At 31.9% G+C, this 11,544-nt stretch overlaps 2 protein-coding genes across 2 annotated transcripts; both read left to right on the top strand.

Annotated features, from left to right (window-relative positions):
* Window positions 1-297: 297 nt before the first annotated feature.
* On the top strand, window positions 298-1,398 carry LOC140177175 (uncharacterized). Its single transcript, XM_072210004.1, has one exon. The coding sequence runs from the start codon at window positions 298-300 to the stop codon at window positions 1,396-1,398; it is 1,101 nt and encodes a 366-aa protein (XP_072066105.1).
* A 1,244-nt stretch (window positions 1,399-2,642) lies between these two features.
* On the top strand, window positions 2,643-4,673 carry LOC140177253 (uncharacterized). The gene is made up of 5 exons (XM_072210422.1): window positions 2,643-2,782; window positions 2,990-3,080; window positions 3,207-3,410; window positions 4,081-4,188; window positions 4,339-4,673. Exons 1-4 carry the CDS (start codon window positions 2,654-2,656, stop codon window positions 4,173-4,175), a joined length of 519 nt encoding a protein of 172 aa, XP_072066523.1. The 5' UTR covers window positions 2,643-2,653; the 3' UTR covers window positions 4,176-4,188; window positions 4,339-4,673.
* The last annotated feature ends 6,871 nt before the right edge of the window (window positions 4,674-11,544 follow it).

The following is an 11,544-nucleotide window of genomic DNA, read 5'->3' as shown; positions in this document are numbered from 1 at the left end:
TGGAGAAAACGGTTAGTCTGTTGCAGTTCCTGTTATAGGTTCTGACTTCTGAGTTTGTTGTGAATCCGGTAGACAGTTATGGATTGATTTTTACAGCTGTAGAGTAGTTACTAACTTACTAGTTCGTTACGAAGCTGTTGTGATTCCACTCATCCGAGCTTTATAACTCTCATTTCAGTAGAAACTTTCTGGGTATTTTCCATTCGTCTATTTTCTTTGACTTTCTCTTTCCCCTGCATTTTCCTTCATCTCCTCTCCTCTGCTCAGAATCTTTCACGGAATCTTGAGCTTCTTTCCATGGCCAATCCTTCCCCCGCTGCATCTCCGTCCACTGCGTACTCAAATCTTGTCATTTCTTCTCACCCGATTTCATTGAAACTCAACAAGGAGAACTATCTTCTTTGGAAACAGCAAGTGTTGCCTGCGATTCGTGGCCATAATATGCAGCAACACATTGCTAGCGATTCCCAACTTCCACCGAAGTTCATGTCTCAAGAAGACGAAGTTCGTGGTATTCTGAATCCTGAATTTCTTGTATGGCAACAAAAGGACCAGCTCCTGCTAACATGGCTTCTATCGTCAATATCTGAGCCAATGCTTGTGCATTTTTTTAGCTGCAATCAATCAAAGCAGCTGTGGGATGAAATCCACCATTTTTTTTATTCCCGGGCTGGAGCAAGAGCTCATCAGTATCTTTCAGAGTTGCGGGACATCAAAAAGGGTTCTCGCACAGTGAGCGAGTACCTTCTCGACATCAAATCCCTGGTGGCCGCATTAGCCTTCGCCAAAAGACCGATCACGACCGAAGAACACATCAAAATTATCTTGAACGGGCTTCCTCGAGAGTATAATAATTTTGTCCTCTTAGTAACGACTGCCGATAACCAATTCAGTGGATTGACTATACCTAAACTCGAATCACTTCTGCTTATCCTCGAAGCATGGTTCGATGAGCGTCACAAGGATAACGCCAATGATGCATTTTCAGGTAATGTTGCACTTAACCAGTCTTTTCGGCAACCACGCTCTTTTAATCCTTCCATGAATCCACCTGATTTGCATGCTGCTGGCTTTGCTTGTTCTGGTGGGTATCAAGCACCAGTAGCTCCTGCTCATGGAGGCAGAATTGGAAATTCTGGACCTCAAGACTGTAGTGGCGGACAATTTGGTGGGTCTAGAGTTGTTATCTGTCAAGTATGTGGCAGGCATGGTCATGAGGCTGCCGCATGCGATCGTGGTTATGATCTAATCTTTCAACCTTCACGTACATATCAGCAATTCGGTCTCCAACACCCTGGTGGTTACATGGCTCCTCTTCCACTCTCACAGCGTCAATTTCTGTCAGAAGTTCACCCTACAGCCTATCCCTCTTCATATGCATACCCTCAATATTATTGAACGGGAGACCTTGACCATCGCCCATCTGCAATGGCTCATTAAGGCACAACTAGGTCACACGGGTTGTGCAACTTCTCACAATTTTCCGCTGCCACATCTAAAGATTCAGCTTTCTTCTAGTTTTAGTACTGGTTGGAGTTCTGTGAAATGAATATTCATACTAGTTTTTGGACCTAGTCCTGATTCTGTAAATAATTTGGTCCTGTAGATATGATGGATACTGGAAAACATAGTTATACTTTGTGGAATAATAGACTATGCCATCCCTATTCTCCAGTTGTTAAACGTGTCCTGCAGTCCCGTAACATTTCTGTTTCATTTAATTGCCATAATATTGAATTCTACATGTCATTATCACTTTATAAGTATCGCAACTCAACTTTCTTATAGTGTTATATAATTTTCCTTATACCAGACTGTCAATTGTATATTGTTTCCCATTTGGGAGTTTTTGGGTTTTGCATGCTAACCTCTAAAATTCCTTTCATTTGTTTTCTGTCACGGCCTCATCTCGCTTGCATGTTCTTTCATTTTTCTCACCTCTACTCTGAAACTTTCACTTATGAGCAGGAAATCTCTCGTACTATTAGAAATCTTAACGACAAGGATCTGATACAGTCTAATCAATCTTCAAAGGTGCTTTATGAACTCAACAGAATTTCTTGATAGTTCCTATGGTAAAAAGAAGATTATTTTGTACCTTTTTCTGGAAAAAAATCCTACTGTGAAGGGATTACCTTGCTCTTGTTTTTTTTTTTTTTTTCCTGGTCCCTCTGTGAGCAGCATAGTTTCAGGGGGAAAAAATCTGATATATTCTAGCTGGCAGAATATTTGCAGTCAGTTTGCCAGACCAGAAATGCATCAGCCTCCTGCTAAGTAAGCACAACTCTTGCCTATAACTATAATAGTATAACACCAATGTGTCTTCCCAATCAGGAAGTTCCATACCTTTATTTATATTAGTTAATGAAAGCCTTTGTTAAGCTTTGCTTACAGGAACATGTATGCTTTTCAGTTTTCACAACAAATGTGAAGAGATTTGAATCATGAATGTTATTACTGTTATTTATCCACTTTTACATATTAGCTGATAAATGTCTGTGTTTATTCAGGTGTTATGATTCTTTTATACTATTTTTCTTTTCGATTTTCCACATATCATTAATGCTTTTATTTGCTGCTGGTAATTCTGCACTTTGAAAATGCTTTTGTTGTGAACGCTCAGAAGATTTTTCATGACTTCAGTAAAGGTATTATGAGCTTAGAAGATACTGTAGCTCCAGGGGTAGAAATGGGAGGTTTGAAGACAGTAAAACAAGTGAAAGTCACCTTTTCAGACAGAATGTCCAAGAACTACAAGCAAAAGGAACCATCCATTAATGAGGTATCTTCAAAATTTGTCTATCATCCCAATCATGGTTTCTTGATCAGAGAAAGCTGCGCACTTTCTAACTCAAATTAGTTTTGGTAGTCTTGCTTCCTGCACTTGACTGTGACAGCTTTCACTTCATTTTCATTCAAAATGTTTCTCCTAATTAATTTGAGAAATCTTATATATGATTTATGAATTTTTTCCATGGTTGAATGACAGTGTGTAAGGGGTGGAAGAGACAGTCCAATTGTCATTGAATCTGATGAAGAGTTTGAGGAAGGTTTCTCCTGCTTGGCTGAAGAAAAGGAAGGTACTTGGCAAAAATAATAATGAAATCTTTTATATCCTAGTATCAGACATTAAAAGTTAGTTATTCTATTAATAGTTAGTTGAGTAGGTTACCATATTGTTTGGTTTCTAATGTATATAACTGTAGCTAATGCATTGAGCAAAAAGAATGTCTTAGCTGACATCAACACAGAAGGAACAAAAAGGGAAATCACTAACAGAAAGTTAGTTACTAGTGAGGGTCAAGCAGCAGTTAGCCAAGAGAATGAGGGTGTGAGGAGAAGCACACGAGTGAGGAAGCCCAATACAAAATTGGAGGAGTATGTGCTAGGCCCTCGTCCTCGGCCAATTGGTACAATCTTCCCTCTGTTTATCTTGTTTAAATTTTCCCTCTGACTAATAATTCTTTTTCCCTGAGCTTTTCTTTTCTTGCCGAGATACTGGGAGTGTATTTGGTAAGTTTCTTAGAACAAATAATGAAATAATACAAACACTGAACCAATAGAGAGAAGCGTTTTTTTGTCCTTGTCCTAATTGTTATCAACTTTTTAGTAAACTGAAAATTGGACATTTTGTTTTTTTGTCTCCTTTTCCATATAAGTTTGTGGCTCCCAATGTTGGCATTTATGTCCTAGGACAGTTACCTTTCCAATAGGCCCTTGATGCTATGGATGATTGTTGAATTTTCACCACACTTGCCTCATTTGCCTATTTCATTTATCTCATACTTATACAATTTATTTATTGAGCAATATTACATTGTATTGAGACTATTTGAGGACATTTCCTCTGTTAATTTGTTAATTTCATTCCTTCACCTGTTTTACTCACTTCAATATAAGTTATTAAACATTATTTTTCCATTCACGAAATTCTTTCCTAGTGTTAATATGATTTCTATCAAAATTCTGGCAATACTTTTCTGAATCCTCAGTTTAGTAATAATAGTAATACAATATAGAATCGTTATTTTAATAGAAACAATAACTGCACTAAAGATGTGTTTCCTGGAAATGGAGCAGACCTATTTGCTAATTTGACCAAAGAAGAACAAGAAGAAACCCAGCGAATTTTGGAGAAAGCAAGGAGGCGCAAGAGAAGGTCTCTTATGCTGTAATCATCAACTGAAAGTAAATTTTTCTTTCTACTCTTATTTTTTCAGTTACATAATATGTCTGCCAACTGCCAAGGTTTAAATATCAAAAGTCCATAGTTTACAAGTTCATTTATTCTTTCAAGTGCTGCTTTAATATTTAAGAATGTGAATGCCATTTCTGCAGGCAAGACTTTTGCTTTAAGATGTGGAAGGAAACTCCCATATACATATACCATTTCTTGTTTCTTCTATTTAGCTCACAAGAGGTTCGGATTTTATGAATCCTTAACTAGCTTTAGCTTCATTATTCCATAGCTTAACGCAGAGCAAACAAATTACTAATCATTAAGCTTATTACGAACCTCATATGCTTCATGTCTCGCATGTCAAACCAAAAGCATTAGCCATTAAGGTGACCCTTTTTTCTTGGGTCAACAAAGCTAGGTGATCTAGTTTATCATGTAGTGTGCCTTATGCCTATGTAACATGTTTCATCAATCATTAAGTTCTTGCTTTTTTTTTTTGGGAATTAAGTTCTCGCTTTTGATAAAGTCGGATAATGTCGACATGGCTTTTTTTGTAAAAGAAATGTCAACATGCTTTTTTTTTAGTTTTAGGAATTGGGATGGGCTTAACAAAATAGGAATTGGGATGGGCTTGAAATTTATATTTGCTAACGAGTCCAGTGTGTAGTATCATAGCCCGTTACTGTCCAAAGCAATTTAATTCAGTCCCAGAGCGTTTCTCAATATATACAAGCAACAAATAAAAATGGTCACAAATATGTAAAAAAAATTGATCATATGTTATACTATGTAATAATTTGCCATTTTTTTTCTAAATTTTATTGACCAACAACGTAAACAAAATAAGGGTATTGCAAATAGGTGTTCTTAAAGTATTTGTTAAGGTTGTTTTAAATACAAAATTTAAGTTTTTTAAAAATAAATGTGTTGAAACGTAAACTAATTTTAATTTGTTAGTTTTTTATCAAGAATTTTTCATGTTGGTCAAGGACAGTTGTTAATGATTTTGGTCCCATCTCAATTCAAGTCTTGTTTATTTATCCCCACAGTGCAGTGCAACTTTGCTTTTACTTTATTATTCTAGATAGCATATGGATTGAGATCACTTTTAACGATAGAGATTACAAAAAAGGGGCATCCAAAGCTTAAAAGCCAGTTGTTGGAGTTAGCCTACCTGATATTATTATTAGTCAAAAGAAAGTTAGGCAGCATTGCTTGGAGTTGGACAAAGAGAAATAAAGTTAACTACACTACAAGTTTCACACACAATATATCCAAGGGGATGGATTTTATGATTAGTACTGGAGGATATATCTAGCTTTGTCACTGACATAATTTCATGCTGGAATCACTAGAATTAATAAACTCGTGTAACTCAATTATAAAAGTCAAATAATATTATATTGATAAAAATCCAAAATCTTATAAAATAATTAACGGTATATTTTTAGATGATGTGATGTTATGAAAATAGCTTTTAACGCTTATAATTGGATATCTTAAACATAACATAAAATTGACAACATTTAATTTGAAAGTGACCTAACTAATAAATGCATGATAAATTACAATTATGATTTATATTAGACTTTAATTGATGTAACACAACTAACAAATTAGCTGATGGGACGAGAAAAAAAAAATACCAAAACTCTTATAAAAGCTATAATAACTATATTAGACTCAGTGCAAATATTGATCTAAAGCCAAACTTCTTATAGTGCAAATATTGATGTGAAAAGGAAAGAAAGAAAAGGGAAAAAAAGGAACCCCAGTGACAAAAGAAAAAAAAAAAGTTCACAAAAGGCTAACTACCATCAGCTTAATATCCCTTTGGACAAACATAGCATAAACCTAACAACCTAAGTACATAGATTATAGATAGATTGAGAATTCAGCAAGTAACTATGACCTTATTCATCAGCAGAATTTCCAATTGACTGACTCATCCACCTTCCTTCCCCTAATGCAACTTACTATAGTAAAAAAATATCACAAATTCAAGAGAAAGGTGAAAGAGAATAAGATTGAAATGAAAGGCAAAATGGCTCGATATATCTGCATTTGCATGTGATGACAATGTATGCTTTATTATGAATAATTAAATTTGGAGTGGTTCCTCACTTCCTAGTTCTTGGTGGTCCTCAATGTGTTAGGTTTCCACCACCCACCACCAATCTTTCATACCTTTAATTATATAGAGTTCCTTGAGGTTAAAGGCAAAGTAAAAGACTGTTTTCTCAATGCTGCCATGCTCAAAGTAAAAAGGTACAAGTGTGTGTATGGAAAGGAAAAATGTGAGAGAGAGGCCTTAATAATTTAATTAAAAGAAACATGTTTTATGAGTAATTTAGTGCTGTATTTTATAATTTTAAATATGTATATTTGTTCAAAGATTCTTTACAAAGTAGGACAAATTCTTAAATACTCCATAAAAAATGTTTTTTTTTTCTCCATATATATATTAGTTATACAATATTTAAAAAGTTAATAAAGATAAAATATTTAAAAGAATACTGTTACGGACCCACACAGGTCTAGCCCGATCACCCGGCGAGTCGGGGACACCGCCTCCGACCCATGCCCGAATCACCAGGATAAGGAAACTCGACGGGTCGGCCCCTCAGGCGCGACTTGCCACTACGGCTCAAGTCACCACGCCCAGCAAACCGGTCGGGTCGGTATCATTGGGCAGCACCCGAAATCCCGACCCGATGTCCGGAGCGATCTGCTCCCTCCACGTGGACCAGGACAGCTCACAAAAGTTTCTTGGCCAGTAGGCTAGGCCATTTAATGGGCCCGCACAGTATATAAGGGAAAAAAGTCAGCTCTCTCCCCCAAGATACGCATCATCTTACTCAATTTGACTATCACCTCGTACGAACACTGACTTGATCGTCGGAGTGTTTTTGCAGGTGGTCACCCCCTCTTCGTCCACTCTACCTCCGGCATCACCAGCCTCCAACTCACGTCCGAAAACTCGCACCAAGTCACTCTGGAGTCCCGCCCACTCACCCTTTCGTCGTCACCCGAACCGTCGAGTACTCGAAATCTTCAGGTAACGAACAAATACTAATTTATGGTTAAAAATATTGTTGTCTAAAAATTTCTGCATAGAATTTATCTTAAACTAAAATTGAGTAATATTATTCAATTTTTTTTTTGGACCATGTATGTACTCACATTAGATTATTTTCCTATTTACTTTGTGCAACAACATTATACATTATTTTAAAAGCAAGAGTCTCCTATATTATCTAGTCTATTATTACTATAAATATTTTTTATATAATAAGCACCAATATATGCATTATCTATAGTTAATTCGGAATAAGATTCCAGGTATATGTGGTCCCAAAAGATGTGACACTATAAGACTTTTTGTTATCTAATAACAAAAGCATCATATCCATGGACGATGGCTCCAATAGATTCCACAACTTTCTTTGATATACAAGTGCTACAAGTAGGAACAAAATACGTATGAAGTTTATGTTGATTGCTTTTTGAATTAGATTTTAACATTGAGATAGAGTCGCTCAATTTTAATATGATATTTGGTTAACTTAAATACTTTGTTACTTTAATTGACTAGAGTAGTGTTGCTCTAAATGGAAGCAATTAATTGCCCTTTTTATAATCTTAAACTATCACATAAGAAGTTAATGACACAAACTCTTCCCTTTTGTTGGATCTTCCAACAACTAAGGATAGCTTTAATTTCTTTCCTTATTAGCCAATTAATGAAACATGTTAGGAGCAAAACATTTAGATAAAGCATCTAACCAGTTTTTACCTTTTTTTTTTTTTGGGTTTACTTCCTCTATTTTCTAAGGAAAAGTATATCGAATCAAGAGGTGATCAGCCAAAAAATAAATAACTTAACTAATTTATAATTATATTTAATTAATTTATTTGTTTTAATTTATAATATTTGATATTAATTGCTTCTCATCCCAAATTAAAATTCTAAATGATATATTGGAGAAATAGGGGTGGGGATCACGGAACTTTTAATAATCCCGATTCTTAGTATAAAAAATTTTTATAAAATATATAAAAGAACATCTATTTAGTATGAAAAAGAAACATTCTGATACTTAATAGAAGAAACAACCTAATGCCTAGCATAAACACCATTCACGTAGAAGTTTTAGATTCACTCAGAGGCATTTGGTTGGTTTTTTGCTGATACCCTCTTGGTTCCCTAGCATTGTTGATTTTCTAATTAGTTGGATCCTACAAAGTACAATTAAACATGATCTTATACATCATCTTAAAATAAGGGATATCATGTATTAGAATTAATGTATTGATTTTCGTTTAATTATGAGAGATAGAAATATAATGACAAACACTATAGCAAAAATGACGATAAAATTACAACTTCATCAAGTGGCCTTTTTCTTAGGAGGAATTTAAAAATAATCTTAATTAAATATGTCCCTCTATTTAAACAGTTCATTTGTTTTTCTTTTCTTTTTTTAGCTTATTTAAGTCACAGAAAAAATTAAACACAATCTCAGTTAGTCACAAAGCTATAAGCATATGTTACACTATTATTCTTCTTGTTAGGTTCAGGTCTGAACCCCAACATTTTTGGTTAAGCATTGAACCAAACTTTAGTGGTTGATCTGCAAACTAGCTACTATTACTTATTTATTTTGTGTAAATACATTTTATTTAAGATTTAATTTTGTTTTCTCAATTAAGTCCATTTTTTTAATGATTAGTCTTGTGCTATTAATTTTACTACATTTCCTTAAACTCATGCATTATATATTATGATGAGGTCTCCTTTTCTAATCACTTTAACTTATTCTTATTCTTATTTAATTTTCTTTTCACTTTATTCTGTTCTTCTAATTTGGTACATCATGATTATGATATTTAATATTGTAAGCGCGGCCATTAAATTTCAAAACCAATAAACAAAAGTACCAGTTTTGCTAATTAAAAAATTATTCATATACTTAAGTTTGCTTTTTCCCTGTTATAATACGGAGGATTCGAATTTAGAACTCCATAATCATTTTTATCGTAATAATTGTTAACACAAGAAAGTTACCGGGTCAAAAAAAGCAATGTTTATGCTAAAGTGATTTGATCAGTTAAGTCACACTTACGCTTTCATTACTATTTTTAATATATAATTTAATTAGAACAATACGAATCTCCTCCCTAGCCGGTTGAAATAGTGAAGTAAATTTGTTTTGGCCAAAAAATCTTCATTGGAAAAAAAAAAACAAAAAAATTAATACCTGGGGATCTTATATATATACTATTTGCTTCATTGTTAGTTTAGGAGATGTATTTGAAAAGAAAAGTTAAGTACATGAAAAGAATTGAAGAGCATGATAAATAATACAAAATAAAGTATTATTTTAATTTTTAATATTTAAGTTAAAATTTAATTTAATTTTTAACATTTTTAAATATCTTAGTTTAGTTTTTAATATATTAAAATAGAATGTTTAAAATATTAAAAATTAAATTAGAATTTATTTCAAATATTGAGAATTAAAATAGTATTTTATTTAATAATATATAAAAAAAATGTATATAATATGCATGTATTTTCCATGATATAGTTAGTATATAGTAGCCTAATTAAGATTGGAATATTAATTTTTAAGCTTATTATCTGGAGAATCACTTAAATAAAGATGTTTAGAACGTTTTTTAAGATATTTTTTAATAATTAAAATTCAATATATATAATCAATTAAATCGTATTATTTTTGTCAAAATTAGATTAGATAAATTGATCTGACCAAAAAATTGGTGTGAACTAAATCTTGAACCGATCTAAATTAATATTTTTTTATAAGAAATAACTATAATATCTCTATTATGAAAATGACTAAAATATTCTTATTATGTATATATTATGAATATTTTAGTCATTTTTTAAAATAAAATTATTCAATTATTGTAGTCATTTTTTATAAAAAAGAATATTAATTTAGTTTTACTTTAAATTTAGTTCATCAATTTTCGGCCAAATTAATTTGTCTGATCTAATTTTTATAGAAATAACACAATTTTCAATTAATTATATATGTAAAATTTTAATTATTATAAAATATCTTTAAAATAAGATATTTTATATGTCTTTATCTAAGTAACTCCTTATTATCTATATTAGAAACTATAGGTTGTGTAATACTACCACAAAATAAAAGAAGAAATCTTCTATTTTCAATTTTCTATGATGAGATGACATTTTGTTCAAGGCAGGAAAAAGGAAAGCCCAAATATTTCAATTCAAATTTTTTTCATAAGAAGACTATGAAAAAAAGAAAATTATTTCTTTTTCAATGTGTCTCCCCGAAAGGGTGAATTAATCATAGTGCGAGGAGTGGATAACAACGCAGGCCCCAAAAGCAACATTTATATGCTCTACCTTAAATAGGGGAGCAATTAACTTTAAAATTTTGTAATAATTTTCTATATTTTTAATTTTTAATTAAAAATTGCCATGGCGTGATTAAATTTCAATTTCTTATATATACTATTTAATTTAATTTAAGGTTTACTTATATAATAATATAGGTATGGACAAGCTATGATTACAAGCACAATGTAAAATTATCATTTGAATAAGAGAAATCCCATAGTTAAAGCTCAAATTAGTGGCGTACACGTTAATTCTTTTCCTCTTGTGATCTCAAATTCTCAATCTCTCTCATTGTTTTTGTGGATATTGTGGTGATGACTTCAATCATAGTGGTTTGGACTTGTCAACTTTAGAAACATGAAATAGAAAAGAACTTCATTCAAAATAAAAAATAAAGAGTAAAGTATCGTTTTTGTCTCCAACGTTTGGGGTAAGTTCTAAAATTGTCCCTAACGTTTTAATCGTCCTATTTAGGTCCTTAACGTTTCAAAATTGACTCAATGTTGTCCTGCCTGTTAAGACAGGACAAAATTGAGACGATTTTGAAACGTTAGGGACTTAAATAGAACGAAAACGTTGGAGACAAAAACGAAACATATAAATAAATTTTAATTTTATTCTTTAATAATATCAATTTCTTACGGTACATAATATTCAATTATTTTTAATCACATTTATACTTAATCACATTACTTTCATTCTAAATAAATTTATTTTTTTTAATTTTACACTTAAAGTAATGTAATTTTTTTATAAATAAATAAATTTTACACTTTCATTCTAAATAAATAATGTAATGTGATTAGAATGAAAGTATAAAATTATAAAAAAAAATATAAGTAATGTGATTAAGTAATGAAAGTAAAATTACATTATTTATTTAGAATGAAAGTTTAAAATTTATTTATTTATAAAAAATTATATTTCTTTAAGCGTAAAATTATAAAAAAATTAATTTATTTAT

Source organism: Arachis hypogaea, chromosome 12, assembly GCF_003086295.3.
Source record: "Arachis hypogaea cultivar Tifrunner chromosome 12, arahy.Tifrunner.gnm2.J5K5, whole genome shotgun sequence".
NCBI classification, from domain to species: domain Eukaryota; kingdom Viridiplantae; phylum Streptophyta; class Magnoliopsida; order Fabales; family Fabaceae; genus Arachis; species Arachis hypogaea.
The sequence above is the reverse complement of the archived record's forward strand: the minus strand, read 5'-3'. Positions and strand labels throughout refer to the sequence as shown.